Source organism: Heloderma suspectum, chromosome 4 (genome assembly GCF_057233095.1).
Source record: "Heloderma suspectum isolate Gila_16-S chromosome 4, 16-S_ref, whole genome shotgun sequence".
NCBI classification, from domain to species: Eukaryota; Metazoa; Chordata; class Lepidosauria; order Squamata; family Helodermatidae; genus Heloderma; species Heloderma suspectum.
Genome location: NC_139461.1, coordinates 14,637,086 through 14,654,556, shown reverse-complemented (window position 1 = coordinate 14,654,556; position 17,471 = coordinate 14,637,086). Strand labels below are relative to the sequence as shown.

General features: G+C 49.5%; 1 protein-coding gene across 1 annotated transcript in view; it reads right to left on the bottom strand.

The window, feature by feature from the left end:
* The window catches only part of COL22A1 (collagen type XXII alpha 1 chain), a 224,738-nt gene that overhangs the window by 155,755 nt on the left and 51,512 nt on the right, over positions 1-17,471 (bottom strand). Inside the window, exons 11-14 of the mRNA XM_084847960.1 lie at positions 8,959-9,012; positions 7,429-7,482; positions 3,964-4,008; positions 1,501-1,554 (exon numbers count right to left, since the gene is read on the bottom strand). Of these exons, the coding sequence (XP_084704086.1) occupies positions 1,501-1,554; positions 3,964-4,008; positions 7,429-7,482; positions 8,959-9,012 (207 nt within the window). The remainder of the gene's footprint in view (positions 1-1,500; positions 1,555-3,963; positions 4,009-7,428; positions 7,483-8,958; positions 9,013-17,471) is intronic.

The following is a 17,471-nucleotide window of genomic DNA, read 5'->3' as shown; positions in this document are numbered from 1 at the left end:
TCCGCAGAGCTGCCGGCCAGCTCCGGCTGCTGGCGGATTTCCGGCCACTAGGACGCCATTTGCATCCCTGTTCTTCAAGTAATAGGCTACGTAAATCTTTACGTAGCCTATTACTGTAAAGTAATAAATGTAATGAGCTTGAATCATCTTGAAACCATCCCCCCCGGTCCATGGAAAAATTGTCTTCCATGAAACTGGTCCCTGGTGCCAAAAAGGTTTGGGACAGCTGCCCTAGAGGCCTTAACCAGGACTTCTTGCCTTGGGGCTTCCCTGTGCTGCTGCCTGCGGAGTAGGGTTGGCGGAGAATTTCTCCCTGAAACTCTTGTGTTCGGCCCCCTGAACAAGATTCGGGGAGAAATTCTCCGCACCCCCCCGCCCCCCGCACGCCCCCGGGACGGGACTTACCTTTGGCGAATGTCCCTCCTGGTGGCGGGTCCGTCTGGCGGTTCGGCGGGTCTTCGTCCGGGGTGGGAGTGGCAGCCGGTCTTTCGACCGGCTACCGCCGCCGCCATTGCAATAAAAGAAAAAAAAAACGCCCCCGTGATAGGCTATGTGACGATTGACGTAGCCTATCACGGCTAGATTTGCAAAGTCAGCCATGATAGGCTACATAAATCGTCACATAGCCTATCATGGGTGACTTAAAAAAAAAAAAACGCGTACGGATAATGGCGGCCCACATAGGGAGCCGCCATTCCCGTTCCTTATTTGGTCGCTGTAGTCTACGTAAAGATTTACGTAGACTACAGCGACCAAAGCAGGAATGGGAATGGCGGCTCCCTATGTGGGCCGCCATTATCCGTACGCACTTTTTTTTTTTTTAAAGTCACCCGTGATAGGCTACGTGACGATTTACGTAGCCTATCACGGCTGACTTTGCAGATCTAGCCATGATAGGCTACGTTAATTGTCACGTAGCCTATCAGGGGGGCGTTGTTTTTTTTTTAACTTTTAATTTCGCGGCCAGGCGAGGCGCCTCCTCCCCAACCTGAATTTCGGCCGGGCGAGGCGGGAATCCTCCCCCCCGGCCTGAATTTCGGCCAGGCGAGGCGGGAAGCCTCCCCCCCTGGCCTGAACTTCGCGGGGGGAGCAGCGAAGCGCCTCCCCTCCACCGCGAAAAGCTTCGAGGACAGGTAAGGGACTTTCGTGCACCCCTACTGCGGAGTACCTGAAAGCCGAGTGCAGCATTTTTAGCTGTGCTTTGTTGTTATTAAAAGCCCTTTTAACAACAACAAGAAAAATAATAAGAATAACAACTCCTCTCTCAGCTTTCAGGCACTCAGTGAGTAGCACCTCCTACCCTCCATCCCGTCCCCAAGAAACCCTGTTGTAATATTCTTCTGAGTAGACATGAATAAGATTGCACTGTGAAACACATGATGATGTACGTCTATGCAGGGGATTCATTTCAGAAAACCATTTCCATTTCTAAACCCTTCTCTGCGCATTCACAGCTAATTCTTGGAAATAGTTTGTTAGCACTTAGAATTGTCCACATACCTGTTTCCCATCCACACCAGGCTTTCCGGGGAAACCATCAAGACCTGGTTCACCCTGAACAAAGAAACAGAAATAGAGAATTGACTCATTTATTTACTTACTTACTTATTACATTTCTATACCGGCCAATAGCCAAAGCTCTCTATTGGATGTGTTGTTCTGTGAGGCAACTTTGGAAGAGGTAAGAAAGACAACTGAGGCCGCAATCCTATGCATACTTACCTTTGAGAAAGCATGTAAGTGCAACTAGAGATGTACGAAAGCCACTTACCTTTTCAAAGGGTGACAATTTAGGGATGGACGAAAGTCACTTACCTGGTCCCGCAGCTTGCTTCGCGGTAGAGGGGAGGCACTCCGTTCCTCCCTGCCGAAATTCTGGCCCAGGGGGAGGCGCCCCGTCCCTCTGGCCAAAATTCTGGCTGGGGGGGAGGCGCCCTGTCCCTCCGGCCAAAATTCTGGCTGGGGGGGAGGCGCCCCATCCCTCCGGCCAAAATTCTGGCTGGGGGGAGGCGCCCCGTCCCTCCAGCTGCGAATCCTCCTGGCCGGCTGGGACGCAAATAGCGTTGCCCTTATTTTCACCATAGTCTATGTAAATGTTTACGTAGACTACACGTGCCCAAATAAGGAACGAAAATGGCGGCGCCCATGGGTGCCGCCATTTGCGTACGCGCTTTTTTTTCCCCCCCAAAGTCAGCCGTGATAGGCTATGTAAGGATTTACGTAGCCTATCACGGTGTTTTTTGAAAACCTAGCCGTGGTAGGCTACATAAATCTTTACATAGCCTATCACGTTTGCTTGTGTGTGTGTTTTTTTTCACTTGGAAATGGTGGCGGCGGCAGCCGGTCGGAAGATCAGCCGCCGCCGCTGCCGAACTGCCGCTGGGAGCCGCCAGCGCCAGGGACATTTGGGAAAGGTAAGTCCAATTCCGGGGGGGTGGCAGGGGGGTGGCGGACCGTTTCTCCACCAATTTCGGGGGGCTGAATGCGTTGGCATTCGGTCTCCCAGAGATTCATGGAGAAATCCTCCGACATCCCTAGGTGCCATTCGCGGTGGGGGGGAGGAGCTCCGTCCCTCCCCCCAAAATTGTCTCCGGCTGGCTCCGCTCAACGGAGATTCCGCAGAGCCGCTGGCCGGGGCTGCCCGCAGCCAGACATCTGGCCGCTGGGCAGCCTGCAGGGGTGCAAATGGTGGCTGCTGTAGCCACTGCCATTTGCGTCCCTGTATTTTTATGTAGCCTATCATGGCGAAAAAACAAAAAAACAGCAAACATTTTGTTCCGCCACGGATTTCAGAGGGCCGGATGCATTGGCATTCGGCCTCACCGAGATCCGTGGCGGAATTCTCTGACATCCCTAAGTGCAACCAATACATTAGTCATTCAGTACAATGATGTGAAGTGAGGTGGCCTCGCCTTGCCTTGCCATATCTTACCTCATTTCATGTCATAGGAACATAGGAAGCTGCCTTATATTGACTGGTAGTTGCTCTCCTGGGTTTCAGGCAGGAACATTTCCAGCCCTACCTGGAGATTCCAGGGACTGAACTTGGGACCGTCTGCATACAACGCATTTGTTTTACGCCCTTCCCCTAGAACCTGACCTTCAAACTGTCTTGACTACATTCCTGCTTCTTACGCTTTCATTTTCATCTGCCCAGCCTAATATCCAACCACCAGCCCATCTTATGCCTCTGCTCTGACCCATTTGACTCTCATCTACCTTTCTCAGAATCGGATCCGGTTACACCCTTCCACGTAGGCCCCTGGCCTGGTAACTACAGTGCATTGTTTGGGAACTTTCAGAAAGGCACTAAAGGCACTGAATTAGTCATTTGTCAAACTCCCGTACAAAATTGCCCTTGATTTCACTTGTATCGTTACTCCCTTGTATATAGAGCATGACAGCACGGCAACCTGAAGGTCTCATTTCCCATGTAATTAGATATGGTTACAACCATATCTACAGTGTAATTCAGGTCAAAATGTGGGGTTTTCATATTGCTGGTCTGAAATTATGGAGGGCTTGCTAAAAAAAATCAGCATTGCTTTTGTAGGATTTACTGCACTCCCATGCAGAAAATGCTGTTCATTCTTGTAATATTGCAGAACAAATTATTGTTATGGAACTTTTAAGACTAAAAAGCTATACAGCACAGCTATGACCAAAATATACAGGTCTGTGAACTATGCAGTCATAAGACTGCTTAAGTCCCAATTCACAGCAACTGTTATCAAATCACGTATTTTCAAAAACATATATGTACTTGCAGCAGAATTAGGAAATCACTGTCATAGCTAATGTGATCATATGAAATTTGAAAGATGGATTTCCCACAGAAATCTATTGAACCTGGAAAGCTTAACACTGGATGTCCTCCATTTCTCAGTCCTGTATTGCATTTTGGAGAATTGAATCACTTCTGCTCACATTGTTGACAAAGTATTAGACACATATTATCTGTACCTTGTCTCCTCGGGGTCCCTTTTCTCCTCTCTCCCCCTGAAGGCCCTAAAAATAAATGACAGATGAAATTAGAGGGTTTTCATTGACCTCACTACCAACCCAGAGCAAAACTTGGATGAGTCACTACTCTTCTAGGAACTTGCACAAAGTGATTCATTACATGATGAGCAGCATGGAAGGGAAATACTGATTTTGGGCTCTGCCTATTAAATAGCTGTCTAGAATGTAACAATAATGTTATTCCCAAGAACTCCCATTGCATATGCTAATTGGTCTTGGAGCACTCAACAGCCTGCTCAGTCATCGGGATTTGAGCTCTTCCAGTACCCCAAAGGAATGATTGTGAAGTCTTTATAACCAGGATAATAAGGCTGGGGAAAGTTGAATGACCTTCTCCAGTGCAATGTATATCCCTGGACCCTGACAAAGAGCAAAAGATTTCAAGAAGTAAGTGGTGAATGTTTAAGCAGGGATGGACATGGAATCCCATGTCAAGCACAAATGCATGAATTAGCATTGCACGATCAACACAAATGAAAACACCTGACCATGGTATTTGGTGCACACGGTACAGCTGCAACAGGGGAGTTACCTGAAACACATATTGATGTAATGCATTGTTTGTGTTCTGCAGCTAAGAGTGGTGTAGGTGTCCAATTGGGTCCTGGAATCCAGTGGACACCCCCTGCCTGCTGAGCCCCCTGCCCCACTAGAGCTCCCCCATGCTCACCGAGCCACCCACACTCATCCCAGGCCCATCCAGCAAGTTCTGTGATTGCCAGTTTGCAACAAAAATGGTGATTGTGAAAATACAGACTTTTGATCTTACACAAAATGGTGTCATTTTGCATAAGATCAAATGTGCGCATTTTTGTGATTGCCATTTTTGTCGCAAAATGGCAATTGCAGAGCTCACTGGACAGGCCTGGTGTGAATGTGGGTGGCTCAGTGAGTGGGGCTGGGTCTCAGGTGTGGGTCCAGGGACAAGTGAGTGGGGGCAGTGGCTTGGCAGGCACCCAGAGAACCCAGACAGGTGGTGATGGGGCTCCCTTCCATCCCTAGCTGCAGCACACCATACACATCAGTTCATGTACATTAATAGCTCAGTGCACGGAGATCACTACCACATAGAACAATTTAATTCATTTCTGAAAGGTCTTGTTATAAAAGTTCAAGCTGGTTCACATGATAGGACTGGCTAGCCTGCATATTGTAATTTCAGTGGAATATGGTTATGGGTTGAGGCCAACCAGGGAACCAGGTTTGTATGTTTTGACTTCTTTTGGCTTTGTGGATGAGTGTTACATTGTGAATTCAGTCATGAGAAATTTACTCTTTGCATGGAACAGGTACTTCCCAAATCTCACTATGCAAGGTATCTGCAGTTGGGGAGGGCGGAGGGGGGAATGTATGACTAAGATAAAGATCTGCATCCTTGCTCTCTTCTGCACTGTCTGGATCAGAGAGGTACCTGAGACAAAGACTAGAAGACCAAGAGGTTTTTTAACTGTCCCCATTTCTCAAGCTGCAGGGAATTTTGCCCTGAAGACTTTGGGATGCTGAGAAATGGAAGTTTTGAGATGCAATTTCAGAGCTACTGATATGCCAAGACATTTCTAATCATATGGCATCTGCTCACTATAATCATATTTCATCCATCATCTTAAAATACTTTTAAAGAAGAGGACAAAACATGACCAATGCTTGTTGTACATCCCATATTACTTAGACAAAACTGCTATAATACTGGAAGGATAAAAGCTCACTGCCTACAATTCAATGGACTGAAGACTTAACAACACCAGCAACATTTGTAAGAGCAGTATATGGGTGTCACTTGCGAATGGACTTATGTTTGGATATCTGGTCTGTTTTTACTGACGTTTATGTGTATTCTATTCTATTCTTTCCCCTTTTTTTTCTCCCTAGAATGTTGTATTATTTGAAACTAAGGATTTTAGAGTATGTTGTTATATTTTCTTTCTTTTTTTTGGTTTTGTTATGCTTTTGTTTGTTTTGTTTTGTTGAAACTCACAATAAAAAATGATTAAAAAAATTAGATGACACTGCAGGGAGAATGGTGATGCTTTAGTCTGGAAGACAGTCTGCAATGCATCAGAAGCAAATCAATGCCCAGTCTGCTTTTCTGGCTAGTACAGGTTTTCCCTGTACTTGCCCTGCATTTGGAGATGGTATATATGCTGTATATGTGGATTCTTCAACAATTCTTCTAGGGATGTATGAAAGTCACTTACCTTTTCACGGATTGATTCGCGGTGGGGGGGAGGTGCTCTGTCCCTCCCCTGGAATCCTCGATGGAGGGGGAGGCAATCCAGTCCTCCCCACCCCGGAATCCTGTCCGGCTGGCTCCACTCCGCGACGGCTCCTCAGAGCAGCCGGCCAGGGCCATCCACAGCCGCAGTTCTGGCCATGGATGGGCTGCTGTGGATGTAAATGGCGGCCGCCATAGCGGCCGCCATTTGCGTCCAGCCAGGCTGCCGTGATAGGCTACGTAAGTATTTACGTAGCCTATCATGGCAGGCCAAAAAACAACAACAGCATACTCAAATGGCAGCGGCTATGGCGGCCACCATTTGCATTCCCTATTTTTTGCCGTTTTATCTGATGTAAATATTTACATAGGCTATTATGGCAGGGAAGAAAAGAGGAACGCAAATAGCGCCCACTACGCTATTTGCATCCCCCTTTTTTTTCGCTGTAATAGCCTATGTAAATATTTACGTAAGATAAAACGGCGAAATGGGAAGGCAAATGGCGGCCACCATAGCCACCGCCATTTGCGTACGCTGTTTTTTTTTTCTTGCCATGATAGGCTACGTAAATACTTACGTAGCCTGTCACAGCCTCCACAGGGACGCAAAAGGCGTCCCTGCATTAGCCGTGATAGGCTACATAAGTATTTATGTAGCCTATCATGGCTATGATCAGGAAGCAGAGCGGCTGCCATTCACAAGTCAGCACAGATGGCAGCAGGTAAGTTCTCCGTTTCGCGCGCCTTTTGTGAGTTTGGGGCTCTGTTCCATGCACCTTTCATGGGTTGGGGGGAGCTTCATTCCGCCACGGATTTTGGGGGGCCGAATGCACTGGCATTCAGCCTCACCGAGATCTGTGGCAGAATTGTTTGCCATCCCTAGTCTATGGACACAGACTTCCAATCGCGATGTTGTTAAAAAAACTTGGTGATCGTGGCAGAGGCAGATGGGTCCAGGTAAGTTACAGGCTGCTCGCTGAGCATGGGAGGGGCTTGAGCTGGGGGGAGGTCATAGTGGGTGCAGCAGGTGTGGGCATGGGCGGTTCAATGGATTTGCAGACTGAAACAGGTGCCCACGCCATCCCTACTTACCACATGAGCAAATTTTACAAATTACACTGAATACTCATATAGCATTGGTTGACTTACTGAACACTGGGCAGGTTAAGTAAAAACATAGAATCATGACTCACTGGTGCTCCAACATAACCTTGACGTCCTGGGGGACCTGGCTGACCGTCTGTCCCCTGTGTGGAAAAAATATAAAGGAAGGTGGTGGGAAGGTCAGAATCATCACTGAAACCTAAGGTAGCTTATATGCAAGGGGAAATAAAGAAAGTGCATCTCCTCTTCTGACCCTTATCAGAATAATCAATCCTGTTTGAATGGTAATTCCACAACCCAGTGAGCAAAGGCACAGCTCTATTGTTCCTGAAAAGCAAACTGTTTGAGTCTTAAAAACAGCTGCAGCAATACAGGGAGAGAGGATATTTATGTGCCACACATCATTAGTATATGCCCCTGGATAGTGGCCAAACAATTAAGGGTCAGTTGATGGAAATATAGAACACTTTTTTTCTCTCTCTCCATGTGACTGTATTTCATTATTGCAACTGTGTAGAAAACCTTCAGAATGAAATGTCCATTTATACAGGCACAGCCCCGGGCCCTGGCTAGAGGAGCCTTCCCCACCTTGGTGCCCTCCGGATGTTTTGGACTACAACTTTCGGTATTCTTCCCAATGGCCAATCTGGCTGGAGCTGCTGGGAGTTGAAGTCCAACACATCTGGAGGGCACCAGATAATAACAGGAATAACAGAATGATACAGCATCCACTTGATCTATGCTGTAACTAGATAAAGAAAGACACATCTGCTATCTTGGTTTATCCCATCATTGGAATAAACCAGGATTGGGCATCACATGGCCTGCAGACTGCATGAGGCTCCTATCACCTCTGGTGTGCCCTCTGCTGCCCCCCCCCCATTGACAAACTCAGCAGTGTCTAAAACTGTGTGCGGGAGGCATGGTGCTTTTAGTGGTATGAAGCTCTAAAAGGGTCACATGTAACCCTTTTAGTGCTACCAAGCACTATGAAGTGTTTGTCACAAAATTTGGGCAGCAAACCAGTGATCTTTTAAAAAAAAGGGTAGGGCACAGAGTGCGTGGTGCCGATGAAGGGGGCCCTTCCAGGGGAGCAAAAATGGTCCTCAGACCTCCTGAAGTTGCCCCCCTCCCCGGAATAAAACAACAATTAGCATTCAGGCAGGTGAAGGAATAGTTTTTTAACCTGTTATTATAGTTGTAATGAGCATATTTGATTGTTGAAAAAATAATACAAATGCATTTAAATGACTCTATTGATGGAAGGGATAGTCATAGGACAAAGGGATGGGATAGGTGCAATGGTAGCTCTTCAGACAATGGTTGGCATGGATGGCAGTAACCAACAGGGGCAGGTGTTTTGTTGTTGAAGTTGGAAGCCACCCTCAGTCTAATAACCAAGTAGATTAATCACTGGTAAAAGTGCCAGTGCGAAATGAGGATTCTGGATCCAAATCGGAAGCTAAGCAGGGTCAGCCCTAGTACATGGAAGGGAGACTGCCTGGGAATCAGGCTTCCTGCATTGAGCAGGGGGTTGGACTCAATGGTCTTGTAGGCCCCTTCCAACCCTATGGTTCTATGATCTATGATCCTTTTTAAATAAATGTGCATCTGCTCACCTTTGGCCCAGCTGGCCCAGGGAGTCCAACTGCTCCAGGAAGTCCAAGATCTCCCTCAAAAGAGAAAGCAAAGCAGGTTTGTTGCAAGGACTTGCTATAGATGTTTTAGAAATCATTTGATGCTGAAATTATTGCCTAGTTCACATGTGAAGCAAGAGGAGCTGCCTTATTCTGAAACATATTCATGGTTCATTGTCCTGTTCTGTTGCCTCTGACTTGCAAAGTTGCAATCTTTCCAAGGACTCAGGCAGAGAGGTTTTTTTTTGTCCCCCATCCTTGGATCATAATGTGGTCTTTCATTTAGCTATGTCCAATGACCAAATTAGGGATGCGAGAACACATCCCAGTTGGTGTTCTCCGGCGCCCCTGAGCTTTCCCCATGCTCGCTGGCCGTCTGGGCTGCAGTCGAGAGCACCCCCCCCCATGCTCGATGAGCAGCCCTCAGTTTACCTGGACTTGTTCGTCTCTGTGTCGATCGCCTTTTTTTTTTAAAAAAAAAGGTGATCGGCAGCACTTGCCCATAGAGCTATACGCAAAATAGCTCTATGAACTAGATTCTATGGGTGATTCACAGCACTTTTTGCATATAAGTCTATGTGCCCACATAGACTTATACACAAAAAGCGCACAGAATAATTCTGAGGGTACTCTCTTTTGGGGCGGAAATCTCAATAAACAATCAGGGGGTTCCTCCAACATGGCCATCAAAATCTGATTCTAAGATTTCAATTTTAAAAATATGATTTCAAAGGAGACTTTTAGAAAATTCATCCTTGTCAATATTATTTATTATTAATTTGCCTAATCCTAAGTTTATACCCACCCCCACCCGCCAAACAACACCATAGATGTAACAGCATTGGTAATAATTATGGAAATGGACTTTAAACACACACACACACACACATGCCCTACCCCTACCCCCATGTCTGGCTTGCCTGGCCACGGGGGTGGGGCATTGCGGGAGGGGGGAGAGAAAACATGCTCCGCTGTCATTGGCGAACCTTGGTGGTGCCACCAGAGGTAGGAGGGGGTGGAGAGAGGTATCTTAACTCCCCATGCCCCTCCCAACTGCCTCTTGCTCTCATGGCTGCTGGGCGTGTAGCACGTGCTCTGCAGCCGCAAAAAGGAGAGGTGGAGGCGGCCCGATCGGCAGCAGTGAGGCCTCCTGGCAGCATGTCTCCTCTTGGGCTGAGGATTGGCCAAAGTTCCTGATGTGGTGGTGGCAGTGTGTTCTTCTCGGCAGTGGTGGCAGTGTCCAGGAGCCGGCGGGCAGCTGCTCCACCTTACAAGAGCGGCAGTGCCTTCGCCGCCACTGGCCATTGGTCAGGCTGCCCAGTTGAGTGGCAGCCCTGTTCTTCGTCTCCCTCCCGGGATTCCTTCCCAGGATGCAGTCCCACGCCTATTCTTCTAGGGCCAGTTGGCCCAAGGTTTGATACAGGTGCCTTGGGGAGACAGGGGAGGGGGCAATCCTAGTTCTGGCCTTCTGGGTCTCTGTCAGTCCCCTTCAGAACTTCTTCAACTGGCACTCTTTGCCGAGGGAGTAGTGTGGTGGCTAATTTGGAGCAACAAAGCAGGAGGTACCAGGTGCCTGTTCCGGGGGGGGGGGGTAGACAGCCTGTCCAGACCTCTGGACACCCTTCTTCCCTGAAATCCTTTGGCAAGGCGGGGCTTCCTTGCTAAGCTTGGCATTTGGGCCCAATGATTTTGGGGCCTGTTTATTGGCACCAGACCGGCGGGTTTGTTGGCCTGTCAACATCTCCAGCAGTTCACAGGTGGAGCCTCTAAGTTGGCCTCTGAGAGTTCCTTTCTCAGTAGTAGTAGCAACATTTTGATTGTGTTTTGGTTGTTGGGGGTGTAGTGTTAGAGTTTTTGCCTCGCCTGGGTAAGGTCGGCAGAACTTTCTTCTTTATTCACTCTTCGGATCATAATTTAATTTGGCAACATGCCTCCAAAAAGGGGGCAAGGGGGCAAGAAGGGAAAGGGTAAGGCCCCTCGGCCACCCACCAAGAGGCTGAGAGGTAGGCTTGACTCTTCCTCTGAAGAAGAGGTGGGTCTGGATTTGGCTACAATCCTGGCATGCCTGGAGGCTGTAGAAAATGACAAAGGGGTTGCTCCTCCCTCTCCTGCCAGACCAAGTAAGCCCAGTGGCTCATAGCTCAATCGAACGAAGTGGAAGAAACAGCGCACATTATTGCTCTCTATTGCAGCACGTTTGGATGCCATTGAGGTGACTTCCAGCCCTCTCCCATCTCAAATTTCCCGACCGGCTCTTCTGCCAGTGGAAGGACTAACACCTGCAACATCACAGGCAGCAGTGGTAGGGGAAACATCATCCAGTATGATATCAGGAAACCCAGCTTCAGCTGTCCTAGATACAAGTGAGACAGCATTTCACTTGGCCAGGGTGGGGCCCGATGGGGCCTTGGGGGTGGTTCCCCTGATTTTCTACCCCCAGATGGCCTTTTTCCCCACCTTCCGGGAACAGCTTATCCTGAATGCAATGGGTCCTGGACCCCTACCTGAGGCCCCCATGCAACCCCCACCCATCACGGTCCCAGGATCAGCCGCCGTGACGCCTTCCACTCCATATTCCTCTATGGCCACTGGCATGCTGGTAGCTCCCACCTCGCCTCCGGTTGGATTAGCTATCAGCTCTCCGCCCCTTTCAAGCCCAGTGGCAGCATCATCAGTCTCTCCACCGGATGCAAATTTACAGCAGCCCTCGACTGTAATCGCAGCCAGTGCACCTGTCTGGCAGGGCCCAGAGGGACCTACACAGAGAATGCAGCTTTTACTTCCCCCAGTACAAGCGGATCCATACGCTAACATAGGAAGAGATGTGATACCCACTGGTGCTACTCCCTCACCAATAGGCTTCCATCTGACACCTGCCACAAAGGGATAAGATTCTCCGTGGGGAATTCATTGACGTTTTTTCCTTGTTATTCTGGGAACTGGAATCCAAAGACAAAGACAAATCTGGGGACAAACAGCAGGATAGAGGCAGGAGGAAAAAGGTTGCCTGGGCCTGGGCCAACTGGCTGCCTGGTTTTCTGATCTATGCAGGTATAGTGCAATAAAAATTTCTGGAACGTGGGTGGATCCTCACCAAATATATAGGTATCATTTAAAGGGCATACTGAATATGAGGGTGGGGCTTGGCTGGCCTATTATGAGGCCTTTCACTGGAGGGCCACCATCGACCCATCCATGCACTGAGACCTTAAAGATCAGGACCTCTGGCTTCAGTTTATGACCCCATCTAGACCAGGTTTAGGCGACAGATCTAACAGCGGTCACATCCTGGCCAAACAGCTACCCACACTGGCCATCCAAATGCAGGGCAGGTGGTTTAACCCCACTGGCTTTGCTGGGAGTATAGTTCTAGAGGTTCTTGCTCCTGAAACCTATGCAGGTTCCGCCATGAGTGTTCTTTCAGTGGTGGACAGCTAGGGGTGTATGGAACTCACCTTTGAGTCTGCCGGGGGGTCCGCGGGGGGGAGGTGATCTGTTCCTCCCCCTGGAATCCTGCCTGGCTGGCTCTGCTCTGTGGCGGGTCCGCAAAGCTGCTGACCGGGTCCGTCTGCTGCCGTCCTGCCTGTCTTCGGATTTACGTAGCCTATCACAGCGAACGACAGGGACGCAAATGGCATCTGCTACGCTGGACTCCATTTGCGTCCGAAGACAGGCAGGAGCAGACAGGACAGGTGGCAGTGGATGGCTGGCAGAAGGTAGGATCCAGCCCCGCACGGATTCCCCCAGGTGGCGGAGGTTAGTCTTTCGTTCCACTGTGTACTCCAGGGGGCCGTATTCTTAGAATCCGGCCTCATTGGAGTCCGTGGTGGAATTCTCTGCCATCCCTATGGACAGCACCCCTGCACCTCTTGCCCTAGAACTAAGGGCTGGCAGGGACCCATGCGGGATGGACAGGGCAGTAGGAAATCTGGGGGTGGGCAACAGCCTCCTCCCAAAGGGACCCAGCCCAGTTAAATCTGGGCCCCTTCAGCAGCTGTTGAGGCACTACCCATGGAAGGAAGATGCCATCTACCTTCAGCAGGGTTTCTTTCAAGGACGGTTTTAGGATTCCTTTTCAGGGTCAACGCAGGGGCCAATTTTCCAAGAATCAGATTTCTGTCCTTAGCATGGAGCAGTTGGTAAAGGCCAAAATTGATAGGAGGTAATCACGGGAAGGGTTCTTGGGCCATTTGCCACCCTGCCAATCCCTAACTTATGGGTTTCCCCCCTGGGTATCGTTCCAAAGAAGACTTTGGGGGAGTTCAGGTAAATCCATAACCTCTCCTTCCCTGAAGGTGGGTCAGTGAATGACGAAATCCCCAATCATCTGTGTTCAGTGCCCTACTGTTTCGATGCTGCAGTGTCCATGGTCTGTGCTTTTGGACATGGGGCCCTGATGAGTAAATACAATCTAAAATCTGCCTTCTGCATATTTCCCATCAACCCCTTGGATTTTGACCTTTGGGGGGTTTGTTTCCACGATAGGTTCTACCTGGACAGGGCCTTCCCCATGGGGTGTTCAATCTCTTGTGCCTTGTTTGAGAAGTTTAGCACCTTTCTGGAATGGGTAGTGAGAGATAGGACAGGGCACAGAGTGTGGTCCATTACCTTGACGATTTTTTGTTTGCTGGGCCCCAAAAATTCCACTCAATGCACCGACTTGATGCAGGCCTTTTGCACCTTGTCGGAAGAGCTTGGTGTCCCATTGGCACACGAGAAAACAGAGGGTCCGTCTGCAGTTTTAACATTCATGGGAATTGAGCTGGACACCATTAATCAGTGTTGCCGGCTCCCAAAGGACAAGCTCTCCATCCTGCATGAGAAGATCCTGGCAATCATGCATTCCCATAAAGTTACCTTGCATGCTGTGCAAGAGGTGGTTGGGCATTTAAATTTTGCTTGTAAAAAGTGGCTCCAGGCTGAGCCTTTTTGAGTTGGCTATGCTGGGCTATGCAGGGATTACAGCTAGGGATGTCAGAGAATTTTGCCACGAATCTCGGGGAGGCAGAATGCCAGCACATTCGGCCCCTCGAAATTGGTGGCAAAATGGTCTGCCACCCCCCCCCCCGGGACGGGACTTACCTTTGGCGACTGTCCCTGGCGGCAGCGGCTCCAGCAGCAGTTCGGCAGCGGCAGCCGGTCTTCCGACCGGCTGCCACGGCCGCCATTTCCAGTAAAAAAAAAAAAAAGTGATAGGCTACGTAAAGATTTTCAAAAAATACCGTGATAAAACGCGCGGTTTTTGTTTTTGTTGTTTTCACTCAGCCGTGATAGGCTATGTAAACATTTACGTAGCCTATCACGGTATTTTTTGAAAATCTAGCCGTGATAGGCTACGTAAACATTTACGTAGCCTATCACGGCTAGATTTTCAAAAAATACCGTGATAGGCTACGTAAATGTTTACATAGCCTATCACGGCTGAGTGAAAACAACAAAAACAAAAACCGCGTGTACGCAAATGGCGGCGCCCATGGGCGCCGCCATTTGCGTTCCTTATTTTGGCATGTGTAGTAAACATTTACGTAGACTACAGCAAAAATAAGGGGAACGCAAATAGCGTATTTGCGTTTCCCTTATTTTCGCCGTAGTCTACGTAAATGTTTATGTAGACTGCACGTGCTAAAATAAGGAAAGCAAATGGCGGCGCCCATGGCGCCGCCATTTGCGTACGCGTGGTTTTTTTTTTTTCACTCAGCTGTGATAGGCTACGTAAACATTTACGTAGCCTATCAAGGCTGACTGCAGGGATGCAAACGGCGGCGGCTACGGCTGCCGCCATTTGCGTTTCCGACCAACCGGGATTCGCGGCGGGAGGGACAAGGCACCTCCCCCCCAGCCAGAATTTCAGGGGGGAGGGACAGGGCGCCTCCCCCCCGGCCAGAATTTTTGGGGGGAGGGATGGGGCGCCTCCCCCCCGGCCAGAATTTTTTGGGGGAGGGACAGGGCGCCTCCCCCCGGCCAGAATTTTTTGGGGGAGGGACGGAGCACCTCCCCCCCACCGCAAAGCAAATTTCGTCAAAGGTAAGTGACTTTCGTACATCCCTAACAGCAACCCCGTCACCGAACCAGGGTTACTTCCGCTATACGCTTGGATCTCGGGGTTTGGCTGCAGTTTTCAAGGAGTTTAATGGTGTCTCCCTTTGGGGGCGCGTGAGTTGCTCCTCAAGGCTGGCCTGCAGTTTCACTCGGATGCTGCCGGGGCACTGGGCTTTGGTGTCATCTGGCAGGACCATTGGTGTATGGAGCCTGCGAGCTGGACTGCAGATGGAATTTGCAAGGATCTAAACTTTCTAGAGTTCTTCCCCATTTTTGTAGCAGCACATATTTGGGCTGACCAAATGGCCAACTCAGTGGTTCATTTTTGGTGTGACAACCAGGCTACCATCCACATCATCAACATCCCATCTTCCAGAAATTGCAGGGTTATGTTTCTGGTGAGAGCATTCACGCTTCATTGCCTACGACGTAATATCTGGTTCCGCACCCAGCATGTACCTGGCTTGGACAATCCAATTGCCAACGCTTAGTTGCGCAACCAGATCAACAGATTCCGGGAGCTGGCCCCGTGGGCACATCTGCTGCCAGACCTCATCATGCCCGCCGCACTATGGGAGATCGGTGGACTGAAGCAGAACACGCCATGATGAACTCCATAGCTCCCAGCACTACAGCCGCTTACGACAAGGCAGGTAGGGAGTTCCATGCTTGCTGGTGTGACCTCCAGTTGCAGCAATTGTGGCCCATCCCTGTGGATCATCTTTTACAGTTCTGTGTGCATTCCAATAAAAGGGGCTTTTGGACAGGACATAAGCAGTAAGCTTGCTGCGTTGGCCTTTTGGTCCAAATTCAAGAGTGTGAGGGATACCACTGCAGATTTCAGGGTGCAGCGTACCATTCAAGGCTGGGCCAGTGTATCACCTACATCAGTGGACTCCAGGCACCCCCTTTCTCCGGATTTCCTTTTGGGACTCCAGAAACAGACTGTGGCCATCCATTTGTGCCTCCCCCTATGAGGCATTGCTGTTCCATGCGGCTGCCTTGACAGCTTTCTTTGGGGCCCTCAGAATTTCCAAACTGGGCATCCAGAAGTGATGTATCTGGGCGGGACCTGAGATTTTCTGACGTCAAGCCCATTTGTATGTTGTATGGCTTCAGATCAGGAGATCCAAGACTGACTAGCTGGGCTGGGGTGAGACAGTGTCCCTCCTACCTGCTCAAGTAGAGGAGTTATGCCCTGTCAGGGCATTAGCTGTTCTCTTGGACCTAAGGAGGTCAACAGGTGGCCCATTGTTTTGCCATTCTGATGGTTCCCCCTTAACTAAATATCAATTTTGGACCATTACTAAACTAGCACCGGATGCTCTTGGTCTGGGCAAATTCCGATTTGGGACACATTCCTTCCGAATTGGAGCTGCTTTGACAGCTGCAACTTTGGGTTTTTCACATGATCAAGTGAAGTGAACGCAGTGGGGAGATGGCACTCCAAGAACTTCCGGATGTACGTGCAGGTTTTTTCCTTAATGCTGTGAGATGCCCCCCGCCCCGCTTGCTTGTTCTTATTGTTCTCTTTTATTTCCTTAGGTTGATGGAATGGGCATGAACCCATGCATGTGCTCATATGTGGACACAGCATGGTGTTCTGGGCTGGTCGGAGGGCTTCCAAGTCTGGCTGTGGATCCCAGCTCAGACTGTCGTGGTGTGCCTGTGTTCAGTGGCTTGGTAGACATGGCATGCGGTGGGACTGCCTCCTTCCCACACTATTCCATCGAGGTTTGGTCTGTGTCCCCCCACAGGTTTTGGAGCTGCATTGGGGGGGGGGACGATCTGGGTTGTTTGAAAGTCAAGGACCTCATTTTGCAGGCCTTGGCTGATTTTCAGGTTATCTGGCACAGTTGGCCAGGGATAACTATTATTTGGTCTTGCTTGCTTCCAAGAATTAATTGGAATGCTCAGAACCAGAGGGCCATGGAAACTAAAGGGCCCACCGGAAAGTGAACAGGGAAATAGCCTTAGGGCTATTTAAGTATGGTGATGGGATCATCATTCACCTGGACATTCTTCGGACAAGCGGGGAGCTGTATAGACAGGATGGTGTGCACCTGTCTGATCTAGGGAATGATATATTCTTGTTGGATCTGAAAAGGGGTCTGCATGAAGTTCTTTGGCACAGGTGGAGGGAGTTTGACAAGCAATAGGCTTGAACTCCTGGTGGCTGCTAGGATGGGCAAGGGGGATGAGATTAAGGATGGTGAGCATTCAGAGGCACTGTTCTGGTGACAGGTGATGCCTGAGGCCTCCCGTTCTGGGTTTTGCAGCCTGTCAGGGGGATAAGGGTTACCTGTGAGGCTGACTCACCTCACCCACCTGGTGTTTTGTGGCCCGGGAGGGGGTGACAGGGGAAGGCCTACCTCCCCCTTAAGGGGTAGACCTGAGGGGTGTTGTTGACACGCCATTCCCCAGGCTTTGAATATTTTCGCCCATTGGGTACCAGC